Raw genomic sequence first — 15,643 nt, forward strand, 5'->3', positions numbered from 1 at the left:
ACTCGCGACCTCCCACATCCAAGGAGGATGCTCTAACCACTAGGCCACCGGAGTGGTTGGTGCCCCTGTTGAGCTGGTGCCCTAAGCATGTGCTTCGTGTGCCTAATGGGTAATCTGGCACTGATAACATGCAATCAAGATGAAACAATTTCGCATTAATTTTTAACAGACAACTTCTGTATTGTTAAATTGTTGCAAATTTTCCATTTCGAGAAGACAGTGTGCTGCATTTTCATGAGGATAAATTTGTGATAAGTTGCAAATATAATGAAAATTTGTAAAATATACTGTAGGTACACAGAAAGGTTTTCTTTATTCAGGTGTACATCAAGTGATTTTTATTTGTCTTGCATCCATATTTTAATGTTTTTCTCTATGCAAAAAATGAACCATTAACTCCTGAATTACTTATACTGATACGTTTAAAGAGTCTGGCTCTCTTAAAAGTATATGGTGGAGGGTCTGCACCAGATGTCATACAGAATAGGTTACCTCATGATCATTATCTATTCTTGACTCTGTGCTGTATGTTCTGTACAAAAGAAACAATTTAACATAAAACCTAAGCTTCATTGTCTCTGCATAACAACTGGTGCTCAGCCTCTAAAAGTGTAAACATTTGCAAACTAATTACAAGCAGTGTACCTTCAGTCGGAAAGTTTCAAGCAATGTCCTTCAACATTTGGCAAGACTATACTTTTTGAGACAGATAAACAGCCTTGTTCCATGTTAATCAGGTATCTTTATAGAGAAAATAACTCTTAAAGATTTTCAATAAGCATTAGAAGTTCTGATCCTATGAATATATGTGTTCTTTATGTGAAGGTTATACAAAGGTTATCCTTTACAGCAGGTCCAGAAGAAATGTTTTGAGTCAGTATGCTACGTAAAAATAGGTGAAATCAGTCATTTAAAGCACAAAGTATCGTAAAAGCATTAAATGCAATCATTATCATATAACATGCCCGATTGCTCAAACACCCCATGAAACATTAAATGCATTTTAAAAGAAAACCATCTATGAACAGAACACTGTTTACAGCTATCATGCATCTTCCCAGTGCTTTACAGGACTTGCGGTACTAGTTCGTAATAAACCTATGCAATCACCATGATATTAAAAATTCAATAACTACATTTCTGAATACTCATCATCAAACCTATATTTATCAGTATACACACATCCTTGATGACTGCTCCTGTGTAGAGAAAACCATATGAGCTACAGCATTTTCTGAATCTACATGTGTTTGAAACATGGGTTTTCATTTCTGCACCAAAAAGTCAGATGCTAATTACAGAAATGTTTTCCAAACTCAAGTCTGTAAAAGGACTGAAATTCCTTAGATAAAATAATGTTTCTATTTTCTTTCAGTTACAACTAGGATAAGCTCCCAAAAGATTCTTTTTACTCAAGTCATTAAAACCCCTGGCACCACATTTGTGCATCAGGATTATGGTACTTCAGCTCTGTAATATCAAGGTCATTTAAGATATACCAAAATGGGTGGTTTTACATAAAAGTAGACAGACATAGCTCTACAAGGATACCAAATAATACAGTGGGAAAAACATATTTTTTGAGATCTCACCCATTTCTACCATGTCATAAGTACAACAAGTCCCTCAAACAGCCAGAATAGTCTCTCAAGCAAACTCTTGATTATTTTTTGAGCAGTCATATATCACTTTTCACATTCCCTACAGGGGCCCCGAGTGGGCAAGTGGTCTAAAGTACTCTCCGTTACAGATCACTGCCATCTCACCTCTATCTGTGTGGGTTCGAGTCTTGGATTTGGCTATTGTGGGTATGTGAGAAAGCTTGCCAGTAGCTTCTCGTGGGTCGGTGGTTCTTTCTGGGGTTTTTCCGGGTTCTTCCTCCACCATTAATACTGGCCGCCATGTATAGCCTATCGTGTGCTGAAAATGGCGTTAAACTCTACATCAACAACAACATTCCCAACAAATCAATAATTACTAACTCTAAAACTCTATCTTAACTATATTCACACAAGAAAGTCACATGTTTCTTGGAAAGTTTTTACAAATATATACATCAATTTGATCAGAAATATGGGAGAGAGTAAACTATACTTAAAACTTGTGTCATGACAACTTGTATCCTAAAAGCCAAATATTCTGCCTCATTTTATTTATTTCATTACTCATTTATTTTATTAAAATCACCTTGTAACATATTTTATTATTGAGTAAATTATATGTAGTAAGGCTGAGCACTGGGTATTTATTGCCCAAGTTCATTTCCAAGCTAAATGCAAAAAAGTGAAGCAATCTACATGCCTGTGATGATTGTCACAATGCTTTTTAAATTGTAGTTTACCATAAGTCTGAAAACATGACATGGTTCATGTGTTTTAATTCAATCATCTGCTCTGGAAGATATTTACTGCACCACAATCAAAGCTAGCTTAAGATTGTGTGTTATATATACATTTTCCATGGACACTCATAGACACATTTTCACTGTTTATAGAAAGTGCACTGAAACCCTGGAAATAACATTTTAGTTACTCGAGATCGTCTTAACAACAGTAAATAGTACCTTGTAAACCCATTCTGTCCAGCACTTAAAACTAAATTTAATGAGCTGAAACCACTATTGTCTTGTTAAACTTACCATGAGCATGACTTGACCTGACCAATCAAAATTTGTCTGTACAATGTACAAGTCACTGTCTTCACAGCTCAAGGAAGAATAAAAATGCAAGCAACGACATTTGACTTGACCCCATGGTCAATATGGTCTGTTTTTCAAACTCTTTCACAAAAATACATATATATATGCTGGCAGTCTGATCTGCACTTTTGATTAGAAGCAATTACATGCTGCTATAATAATTTGCATTATCAACAGATGACTTAAGACATGCTACTGCATCTATTGCCAGCAGAGCAACAAAAAACGATTTTGTAAAAATACTCCTTCCATCACTGAATACTTTGACAAATGACACCATAAACCATGGTTTGCATATGCACCTGTTGCAAGGATTGATTTAAAAGTAAATTTAAAATAAATAAAGAATGGCACTTTCCTCAACCTTGGATAAGCAAAAGATTTACAAGAAGAACAGTACTGCAGAAGTGTGAATCTCTGGGTGGAAGAAGCATACCAGTGAGTAAACTTCACCTACCAAATAATCTGAAACTTGGTTCCTACCATGTACTACCCATATTGTACCATACATATTGTTTGTTACAATATGACTGAATTTAGGCAATAATATTTAACCAACAGGTTTCCTTAAATAACTATTTGAAGCATCTTTCACATAATTCCCTCTCTCCCTCTTTTCAGTTTCAATATTTATAATGCTAATGTAAAAAAAAATGATAAATTTTGAAGTGGCTCATCCTTCTTTCTTTATTTGGCATGGTTCTGGAGTTCATAATGTCCAGCATGACATGAACCTGATAAAAAAAATAACCAGTCTGAATTGAAAGACATGATTCTTGATTTTTAACATTTCTGTGTTAGCTGGGACAATCTGTGTCGGAAGTACACAAGTTAAATGAAAACAATGTTCCTTTCTGACGTGGTCTTCTTCTTAAGTGAATGTAGTGTCTAAATAGACCATCTACATAACACAGGAAACTATCCTGACAATGGGTGTAACACAGGAAATTACCTAGTAACTGCAGCAAATTTGTGCAGTTTTGTTGAGTACTTCTGCTACACAAGCATTCAAAGATTATCAGATAAATTTATAAAATACAACCTATAATGTTACCATCAGTCACAAAGAATCACTCACCTGTAATATTAATTTGATATAGATAAGGCCAAATTTGAGTTCATTACACTGGACAACAAATTTTTACAAAAGTCATGTTACTGAAATAAAATTAGTCAATTCTTATCAATTTTTATGTGCTGAACACGAATATGACAGTCAAATTGCAAAATTGGCTCTAGTTTTTTTGTAATCTGCAAGAAATTAATGTTTACATAACGAAATGCATTCCAATAGTAAAAGGTCAACTGTAATAGCCTACCTATAAAAAATCAAGTCATTGACTACATCTTAGATTTCTTCGCCTGTCTCTTGTACAGCTGTTCGGGAGCATCTCTGAGGAGTGTCCAGCAGTAGTCAGCCAGCATTGTAGTGGACCATTTTCCCTGGTATCTTTATTCCATTGTTGCGATATCTTGATGAAAACGTTCGCCGTGTTCATCACTAACAATACCACAGTTGCTAGGAAAGAAATCCAAATGGGAATGAAGGAAGTGAATCTTTAGAGACATATTGCAGCCAAGTTTCTTATACTTCATCAACATGTCTTCTACTAGTTCCTTATAGTTTTCTGCCCTAACATTTCCGAGGAAGTTTGTAGAAACTAGGCGAAAAGCATTCCATGCTTGTTTCGCGTCACCTTCCAGCAAGTTGTTGAACCGGTCATCTTTGAAAAGCTCTCGAATCTGAGGACCCACAAAAACTCCCTCTTTAATCTTTGCTTCGCTGAGTCGAGGGAATTTTTCATGCAGGTATCGGAATGCTGGCAAAGTCCGGTCAATGGCTTTCACGAAGTTCTTCATCAAACCTAGTTTGATGTGAAGGGGTGGTAGCAAGATTTTCTGAGCCTCAACCAGAGCTGGGTGTTGGATATTCTTCTCTCCAATGGCTACATTCTGCCTGTGAGTCCATTCCTTCCTCATGTAGTGCATTTCCCTTGCTCGGCTATCCCACTCGCATAAGAAACACATGTATTTTGTATATCCTTGCTGCAGTCCCATTAAAAGGGCAACTACCTTCAAATCACCACAGAGGTGCCAGCTGTACTTGTTATACTCAATGGAATTCAGTAGCTGCCTTAAGTTATCGTATGTCTCTTTCATGTGGACAGCATACGCTACTGGAATAGATGGAAGAATGTTTCCATTGTGCAAAAGCACAGCCTTGAGACTCAGTTTCGAAGAGTCCACAAATAGTCTCCATTCTTGTGGGTCATGAGTGATTTTTAAAGCATTCATGAGGCCCTCAATATCGGAACAGAATATCAGATTACTTTCCTTTCTGAAGAAAGGCTCCAATTGCTGGTGGCGCTTTTGATATGCAGTAATTGTGACATCTTCTTCTAGAAGATTCCATTGTTGGAGTCTTGATCCTAGCAATTCTGCCTTGTTCTTTGATAAGTCCAAATCACGAATCAGGTCATTTAGTTCTTCCTGTGTTATTCTGTGTGGGGTTGATGATGCACCACAGTGAAAATCTGGATCACTGCATGCTGATGGACCAGGAGAAGAACAGGTTGACTCACCTTTGTCTTCGTCAGATGAATCAAGAGAATATTCTGCTGGAGGTTCTGGAATAGGAAGTCCCTCACCATGTGGAACTGGTCTCAATGCAGACGGAATGTTTGGGTAGACTATTCTCGACTTCTTTCGCTTCGTTATTCCGCCGGAAAGAGGAGGAACCAAGCAGAAGTAACAGTCATTTAGGTGGTTGCTTGGCTCTCTCCACACCATTGGGACTGCAAACGGCATTGATGACCTTTTGCAATTCAACCACTGTGAAAGCTGTGTTGTACATGTAGCACAGCATATATGCGGAGCCCAAGGCTTGTCTTGGTCACCAACCTTGCATCCGAAGTAAAGATGATATGCCTTCTTCACTTGAGAATTGATACTTTTCTTCTGGTTGGCAAATGTCACTTCCCCACAAATATAGCAAAAATTGTCCGCGGTATTAACACACTTTCGAGGCATTACTGTTCTTTATTGTACGTAAATGGATAAAATAATAAGTTTTATGTAACAGTAGCTTGAACTGTCTCGCACAACGTCTAAAATATTTTAAATGCTGAACCTATCTGATTGGGCTTTATATAGTACACTGCTTACGTCAGCTTCAGCAGCCGCCTGGCATTAGTATAATAGGCCTACACATGTATAGTACACTGCTGACGTCAACTTACTTCAGCAGCCGCATGGCATTAGTATTGCATTGCATCAGAAAATGATGCAATCAACTGTGGATGATGTGAGCATGATGGTATTATGCAATGTTACATCATTATTCCGGATGTTGCTGCAGTCCTACTGGAGAAATTTACACAGTGAAACACAGAAAATGAGGTATATGAATATCTTCAAAACGAGAGCCAATACAAATTTTTCACGGTTATATTCGTGTTCGGCACACCAAAATACTACAGATTAGGGCCTTTTCAAGTCAGTAATGATTTCACTGTTGACCAGTGTTATCTGAAATGCAGATGTTCCATTCTATAAAAAAAATAGGGTATTCAGTGTACAGATGTAGAAATAGAAAGAAAATGCAGACAGTACAGTATAAAAGCACACAACAAGAGTCATATGAAAGAAATGACATTCTACTGGGTGAAATGAATTTCTAAAAATCCAAGATAGTTTTGTTTTATTCTGTCCTTTCATGCTTTTTAATGGCAAAATTACTGAAACCATCACTGATATTAATGGTTAACTCAAACACTCCAAATATGCCAATAAAAACAATACAGTTTTGTAAATTGACCCCTGTCAAAATTTCTTAACTTAAGACTATGATGTGACATTTTTGGGTATTATGGTCTAATAATTAAAGATTTTTATATATTTGTGAATTGGTTGTTTTGGGCTTGTGTTGTTCTTGAAATTGATGTGAGGCATGTACACATCCCATAGCTACTTTGCAGTATGTAGACAGTGAAATACTTACAGTTGGCTAGGAAGATGAGCTAGTCACCCATAGAAGAAGACACATGGGCTCAAGGCAAGAAAAATATCTCAAAAACAGTCGAGACAGCAACCTTTTTAAAATAAATTCATCAAGCTGTTTAGTACACAATGTTTTTCAGAATTATCACCTAATGAAAGGGGTCACATTTGTACTGTGAGCATCACTTGATGTCAAAAATGACCTTTGGACATGAAAAATGAAATATATATTTGGGGTGGGGATGCATAAACTTCTTTTGCTATGAATTGCCATTGACTTGACATTACAAGGGAATAATATCTTTATGCTCTGTATTATTATAATTATCTAAAGATATGGACTTTAGTGATCTCTCTTGTTATTTTATTTATCATGAATTTTTATCTTAGGCAAATGGATGTGGCATTAAATTTCCTTATAAAAACTGTCCCTTGTAACCTTAAGAAGCACTGCTATCATTTTATTGGCAGTGTCCATTACACATGTTATAATTTTGTGTTTCTTTGTATGTAAGTAATTTGTATGCATTGGTCTCATTATGCTACCTTCATTTTTAAACACACCACTCTCTGTTGTATGGCAGGCTCAGCTGATGGGGAGATAACTGCATTTTGCACCTCTATTAAAGAATAATATCCATCATGCCAAAGAATCATATTTTGGGCTTAACATAATAGATATGGGAAAATAATGGGGATTATATTGTATTTTGTTTTGCTGCTTCTGTAGGTGGCAAGCTATGCTTTCCTATTTTAATGAATATTGAATATTATTCACATTTCTGTACAGACACACAAAAACAAGTGCATAACTTGTCATCATGCATTCTTCAAAGTAACTTAACTACACAGGAGCAGATATGCTTCAGAGAAATCATAAATAAGCATACAGTTGTTAAAGGTGAATGCACCAATGGAAGAGTCTTGCAAACAGTGATGAGTATAGCATTTTGCAAGCTATATATTTTGGGGGAGAAGAATGAGTTTTAGCACATCTACTTCATTTCTAACAAGACCCCACTGTAAAGATGAAATCAGAGATTCATATCTCACATTTAAGTGATAATGAAGAATGTATCAATGTTATACATATATCTTGAAAATTGTAGGGTCAATTATCACAGGAGGGAAAAAACTAAAAAAATAAGCGGAGAATGCATTGGACATAATGGTTGAGCCAAATGTATCCTGTATGGTAAATATTCTGTTCAGTTTATATTATATGTATGTTCATTGCTTGTTCACGGTTCAGCAGTCCTGTGAAATGAGCATGCATATTTCGTTTATACTTGCGTGTTGAGTCCAACTACAAACTGCACAGACCTAAATGCATAATGTGACGGCAGATCTGGGTCTGTGCAGTTTGTTAGTAGTAAAAGCAGAACAAACAACAAAGACCTAGATCTGCAGGCACATTATGCTATGGCAGATCAGGATATTTGTTGTTTGCCGTTTGACTCGATTTATAAGCAAGTATATACAGTAATTTCCTGTTAGTTTGCTTCTTTTACTGGTACACCAATTTTACTTTGTACCAAAAACTTGACTTCCTCAAAGCAGTGTACAGAATCAACAATTCTTTTGATAATTAGAAGTATATTGTCGAAAGAGATGATCATTACTGAGTCCCCCATCATCACCAGCCAGGTTCCGAAAACCCTATCTACACCTTGGTAAACTTTACAGCTATACTGGTGCTATGTCCTAGCGACATCTATTGGATTTCATGTGTTGCTTCCCTCATCATATAATGCCAACTAACCAAAAGCATGGTGCATTGTTCATCTGCTAAATCCACTGGTTGCAATTAACCTAAAAAGGACACTTTGTTTATCATCATAAGTATGACTATGTACATGGAGGAAGCCATTACAGGTGTATTTGAGTGAAAAGGTATTTGTGCAAACATGGACCAACACTGGAAAATTGCTTATTTATCAGTCCATTCAAGTTGTTTGCTCCCCTTGGCTTGATCATGTAGGAACAGTTTTCAAATATGAACAACTTAATTTTGATTGGATGCACATGCCTCGTCTTTTATGGTTTTCACAACAAGACATATATTTTCACATTCATGAGATTGAGACATTCTAATTAGTTCAGAAAGTTTGCTGCAGTTAACAACAGTTTTTCCTCCGAAATTCTCATGTTTTCCCCAACACATTAAAAGTGTACCAGTATAACTTGTGTCTTTTCTTTCTGCAGGCCTCAATTTGTATGGTATCTTATTAGGATTAATTGGTCAGTCATGCTGATAGAAACACCAGCTTGAACTTCATCCACACCAAACTGTACAAGAGACAGACTTCTGCAAGAGTTGTGTTTTGTGTTATCATGTGTAACAGCCAAGCAGCTAAAATGCTTCTTAACTTGAAATGAATTTACCACTGTAAATACTTGCTCTATACCTTATCATGCTATTTACAATTTTTTGTTAACTCAAAAATATCAGTAAAGTGAATGGGTGTCTGAGAAATAAAATTAATCTGTTAAAATGTAACAAGTGTGTGTGTATGCATGATCAATTTCAGTGGTCATTTATCATTGGATTTATTGATATGTCACTCTGTAAGCTAGTAAGCTCCCCAACAGCAGCATACATGAATTAATGTTAGCTGATTAAATCTTTGTACTTCCCACTTTGCTTGACTGTTGTGATTGACCACACCCCAAACACCCACACACCACTGCTGCAAGTACTAGCACCATAAAAAAACAATAAAAATGAAAGGCTAGGAACTGCTTTTTTATAACAGGCTAAAATTAATTCTAAAGCACATTATTTACTAAATTATATTTAGGCAATCTGTTAGTTTAGCTAGAACGCTTAAGACAATCTTTTCAGCTTTAACAGTAAAGCAGTTTATAGTGATGTCGCACACTAGGGCATCATGCCATAGACTTACAGCATCATGTCCCACCCAGTCACATTATCATGACACCAGGCCAACCAGTCCTTAACACTAACCTCTTAATGCTGAGTGCTAATCAAAGCAGTTGCTACAGCCATTTTTATAAGTCTTTCGTATGAATCGGCCAGGGTTCAAACAGACGACCTCCTGGAAATCTGTGGCGGACACTCTAACAACTTAGGATATCAGAGTGGTCACTAGATAATTTCTAAATATGTGATATGGACACAACTTTTGACATAAACTAATTTTGGGCAAAATGTTTAAGGTGGTTAGGGGATATTTTCATAAATTGGGCATTGTAAAATTTCTTAAGGTTTTGATGTGACTTTATCAGCTATTATTGTTGAATAATTAAAGATATGGATATATCTGTCAATTAGGTGTTTCAGGCTTATAGTCTTCTTGAGACTGATGTGAGACATATGTATATCTCCCACACTTACTTAGCAGTAAGTAGAAATACTAGTCAGGAAGAAGAGCTAGCCCCTCCCCCACAGCAGTAGATCTAGGTCAAGGGTATATTTTGAAGCTTTGTTTTATTACATCTATCCAATGATATGGGCCTTTTTGACCTCACTTGAGTATGTTATTTTTTTTATTAACTTTTATATTAAGCACATGAATGTGACATTAAACTTGTGTATAAAACTGTCCCCTGCACTCTTGAGATCTTAACATAATGTTCAGAGTAATTTTCCTTTAAACCTGCATTTAATTGATGTGGGGAGAACAAATAACCAACTATATGTCAATCAAAATTAAAGTTTTTCACAATAAATTCTTTGTCTATACTTACCTATTAATTTTTAAATCTAATGAAAAAATTTGCCCAAAAGCTGTGAAATTAATTCTGATGCCATCAACATGTCCTCCCTGCAAAGAGAAAGAGATAAATATGTTATAAGCAAACTGATTTTGAGTTTATGTATGTTTAATAAACTAATGGTGACCTTACTGGATTTGGATAGATTTGCACTATTTCCATACAATACCAACTAGACACAAAACATAATTCTGGTGAAAACCCAGTGTTGATACAACTTTCCATCTGGGAGGAAGAGCAACAAAATTTTCAAAATAGTCACTAAGGTGGCTTTATTGTATATCAGCTTGGCAAATTTTTTGTCCTGCTTGACACAAGAAGAAGTCTCCAGGTGATATGTTGATATGGCTTACAGTTCAAGTACCGGTATACAGTAAAACCTGTCTTGAGAGACCACTGCTATGAAAGACCACCTGCCTTGACAGACCAGGTTCTCCATGTACAGATTTATTGATTATATAGTGTTATGACCTGTTATGAGAGACCACCTGTCATGAGAGACCATTATGTTTTGGCAGAAGTGGTGGTCTTTCAAGACAGGTTCCACTGTAATAACAATGACAAGATTTTTATGAAGACTAATGTGGTGGTCATAATGGAAACCTGATGGCACCATTTCCATATTGGGCCAAATAGACCAATGTGGTGGTCATAATGGTTGCTTGGATGGCACCATTTCCATATCGGGCCAAATAGATTAGTGTGGTGGTCATAATAGATGTTTGAATGGCACCATTTCCATATTGAGCCAAAATGACTAATGTGATGGTCATAATGGATGCCTGGATGGCACCATTTCCACACTGGGCCAAATAGACATCATACGCAGTGGTCTGGTAAAACCCAAACTGATAAGACTTTCCATTCAGAAGGAGTATCAATAACAAGATGTTGGGCATGGTAGCCATAATGGACAATATTTAAGCACCATTTTTCTTTTACATGTATGTCCAACCCGACATCATAAGATGAAGTTTATTTGGAAAAAGCAAAAACAAGATTTTCAAGACAGTTGCTGTGAGGTCCATACTGAATATATGGATATAAGCTCTTTCATTTAAGACCAAACAGATATCACAAAAAAGACTTCTTTTGAAAGCCCTATTCTAACTGGACCATCCATTCAGAAACATACTAGAAGCAATGAAAAGATTTTCAGGACTGTCACTGGATGACCCAGCATAACCATTATCATTTACAATAGGCTTGACATCATAAATCTTCCAATGAAAATCCGAGGTCAATACAGCTTTCCACTCAGGAGAAGTAGTGATAACATGATTATCAGGAGAGCTTCTATGCTGGCCATATTGGATAATTGGGCAGCCCCCGTTTCATTTCAGACAACCTGACACTGGGATGAATTTTTGTGTAAAACTTTCATGGCAATCCTTCTAGTAGCATAGGCAGAGTAGCAATAACAAAACTGTGCTAATAATAATAACATTAGAACAACAACAACAACAACAAAAGCATGCAGACAGTTAAGGAAGTAAACATTATTAAGTCTTTAAATCTGTACTAGTTGTCGAAAAGAGCCAGTTTAAGAGCACTCTTGATTGAATGAGACCACAGTGCCCTTGTGTCTAAGATCTATGGGCAATTTGTTCCACATAGCTGGGCCCTGGTATGCAAAAGAACATTCTTATGACTTAGTGTCAACAGTGTGAACAAGAGAATGCAACAGACAACAGGCTATTGCATAAACTTTCCTGGATTAAAACCAGTGAAGCAAACAATAATGAATATAAATATCATGAAAACTCAGAACTGATAATACCATACAATAATGAATATAAATATCATGAAAACTCAGAACTGATAATACCTTATGTTGTATTGGTCGTTGTAATTTAATATGAAACTTCACAGTGTATGATAAAAATGTCTAACAGCTAGATTAAAGTGTCTGAATATTTTGGTTTGATGTTGTTGTTGTTGTTGTTGTATGGTTTAACGCCATTTTTTAGCACACGATAGGCTATACATGGCGGACAGTATTAATGGTGGAGGAAGAACCTGGGAAAACCTCCAGAAAGAACCACCAACCCATGAGAAGCTACTGGCAGGCATTCTCACATACCCACATTGGCCAAATCTGAGACTCGCACCCACACAGACAGAGGTAACGGAGAGCGCTTTAGACCACTCGGCCACTCCGGGCCCCGAATATTTTGGTTTATACTTGCCATGATCCTGGAAACCTTTGTTAGGTTTTTTTTCTTCTATCTACTGTGTTAACCCAACAGATTTCATTCCATTTTTCAGACTCTTTCGGGTTAAAAACTATAATTGCACCCTTCCAAGTGAAAGCACCTGGTATCAAACAAGAAACCCTTGAGGTACTAACTATTCCTTTGGACCTATGCAACAGTGCTTGGCAGCTTGCACTGAAATTTGTAGAGTTCTTCATGAAATTTAATTCCATTGAAATGTGTGGAGTTCTCATGAAATTAAATTCCACTGAAACAAGTGTTCTTCATGAAATGCAATTCCATTGAAATGTGTGGAGTACTCATGAAATTAAATTCCACTGAAACAAGTGTTCTTCATGAAATGCAATTCCATTGAAATGTGTGGAGTACTCATGAAATTAAATTCCACTGAAACAAGTGTTCTTCATGAAATGTAATTCCATTGAAATGTGTGGAATACTCATGAAATTAAATTCCACTGAAACAAGTGTTCTTTAGGAAATGTTACATCCACAGATATTTGTAGATTTCTTCAGGAAATGTAATTTTAGGTTTATTGCTGAAATTTTTATGCACAAAACGAAAAGTGAGGCTTAATTTTTGGAACAAATTTTAATGCTGCAGTAAGGACTCATGCAAGATAAAACACAAAGAAGAGTCCGGATCAATCATGAAATTCCATCAGACTGGGACCTGTGATTTTTATGAGTACTTTTATCAGCAGTCACAGCATGAACCAGCCCAATATCAGTGATTTTTCTGGAACTACTCGGCTCTCTTCTGAGATCTTTGTGCGTACAAATGTCCTAACACAATAGCATATCTTTGATGGAATAAAATGATACGTACAAGTTATATACTATGGTAGGATCTGTCTGATAACAAGACCATCACTACTGTGGTTTTGTGACAAGACATTACACTATTTTAAGTATATGCTTTAAAGACCTGGTCTCTCAAAATAGGTGGTCTTTCACTGTAGTGGTCAAGAAAAGTTTTATTGTATATTTACTGCAATCAATTAAAAAATTATTCTCAAATTGTAGCCAAACTTATACACAACATCTAACTTTTATTTTTATATCAATGACAAGAACTATTTTTGCAAAATCTAAACTAAACCAAACTACCTGTAACATCTAATCAAAGCATCCTGTGCATTTTCTGGGGAAAAATTTTCAGAATATGTATCAAAGATAGCCACTCTAAATTTCATTTGTGAGTGGATTATGTGAAGTAATACTAAATCAAAATGTATTTGAAAACTAAAGTACAAATTCATTCTCTTTTTAATTCAAAGGTTACTCTCAGTTAAAAATAAAACTCTTGGTCCAAATATTATTTTCAAATGTTATTTAGTCCATATGTCTTCAAAAAGCTACTTTGCTATAGAAAAATTCTGCATTATATGGATTGTTTTTTTAATTATAAATTAGAGAGAAGAGGCCAAAGCTGGTCCCCCTGTTGTAAATTTTTATTTATAGTAACTGATTAACAATAATATTATCCTTTCAACAAATGAAATTCAGTGCAGCAAAAAATTTTTTTATATGTTACATAATAAATAAAGGTAAAAATCCAAATATGATTCTACACTTAAATCCATTTTTTAAAAATCCATTAGTAGAGCATTACTAGTGTGTGTGTGTGTGATTTGGAGTTTTAACAGCTTTTACAGTTTTAGTCATATCGCTATGATCTCTGCAGTATGTAAGTTTATACTGATGTCTAGCACTGGGGCATCATGCTGCAGACACATGGCATCATGTCCCACTGAGTTACATTATCCTGACACCAGGCCAACCAGTTGTAAAACTAATCTCTTAATGCTAAGCAACAAGCAAGGCAGCTGTAAGTACCATTTTTTATAAATCTTTGGTATGACTTGGCCAACATTCAAACCCGTGACTTCCCACATACAAGGCAGATGATCTAACCACTTAGGCCACTGGAGTGGTAGAGCAAGAATTAAGACAATATAAAACGCAATGTGTGAGAGAAAAAAAAGCAACAATACTGAGAATTTCAAATTAAATTATTTATTAAACTGTAAATAAATATTCTGGATTGAACAAATTTTTTTTAGTGAACTAATAATATTCAGCATACACTGAAACCATGACTACATTTGTAGATTCCTGTATGACTGGGCTGGTTTTATTAGGTTCTGATGTTCAGTTCTGTTAACATCTGTCATACTCCCCCTGCAGGTTCAGGGATATAAAATTGGCTCGATGTGCTATCCTGCATATAAAAAGATTTAACTATAACAGAGGCAACCTTTCTGACCTGGGATGCATCACATGATCATGTTCTTGATGAGGTCTTAAATGTGTTATGAGTTAAAACGGTAAGTTTTACGAGATGTATCAAAACTCAGACTTTGTTTTTTTTAAGGATTTTACCATTTTCTGCCTTTAAATTAGTTTTGTATGCCTTTTATGAAGTGCCGAAACATATTTGGCACTATACAGCCTAGGTTGTACTAATGAGCTGTTAAATCCTATGAATTCATATATATGCAGCCATATTCAATATCAGAACTGCAAATGCTTCCTAATCATTTCTTGTTTGCTTTCAGAAACTCTTCTGAAGGTATTTTATTGTTGTTGTAGGGTTTAACGCCATTTTCCAGCACAAGATAGGTTATACATGGCGGCCAGTATTATTGGTGGAGGAAGAACCAGGGAAAACCCTGGTAAGAACCAACGACCCACAAGAGGCTACTGGCAAGCTTTCTCACATACCCACATTGGCCCAACCCGAGACTTGAACCAATGCAGACAGAGGTGAGATGGCAGTGATCCGTAACGGTGAGTGCTTTAGACCACTCTGCCACTTGGGGCCCCTTCTGAAGGTATTTAATATGTATGCAGAATCTGTCAAAATTGAAATGGTATTGTGTCCAATAAATGGGCCCTGTATGTCCAAACACTGGTAAGAATCATAAATGGTCTTGTGTCCAATAAATGGGTTTTGTGCGCCCAAAAACTGATAAGAATCATAAATGGTC

At 36.0% G+C, this 15,643-nt stretch overlaps 1 protein-coding gene across 1 annotated transcript in view; it reads right to left on the reverse strand.

The window, feature by feature from the left end:
* The window catches only part of LOC149773827 (disintegrin and metalloproteinase domain-containing protein 9-like), a 108,897-nt gene extending 97,554 nt beyond the window's left edge, over positions 1-11,343 (reverse strand). The window contains exons 1-2 of the mRNA XM_089945981.1: positions 11,074-11,343; positions 10,409-10,485 (exon numbers count right to left, since the gene is read on the reverse strand). Coding sequence (XP_089802107.1) covers positions 10,409-10,485; positions 11,074-11,343 — 347 coding nt within the window. The remainder of the gene's footprint in view (positions 1-10,408; positions 10,486-11,073) is intronic.
* Positions 11,344-15,643: the final 4,300 nt, after the last annotated feature.

Source organism: Sinohyriopsis cumingii, unplaced genomic scaffold (genome assembly GCF_028554795.1).
Source record: "Sinohyriopsis cumingii isolate HCF-2022 unplaced genomic scaffold, ASM2855479v2 utg000552l, whole genome shotgun sequence".
Taxonomy (NCBI): domain Eukaryota; kingdom Metazoa; phylum Mollusca; class Bivalvia; order Unionida; family Unionidae; genus Sinohyriopsis; species Sinohyriopsis cumingii.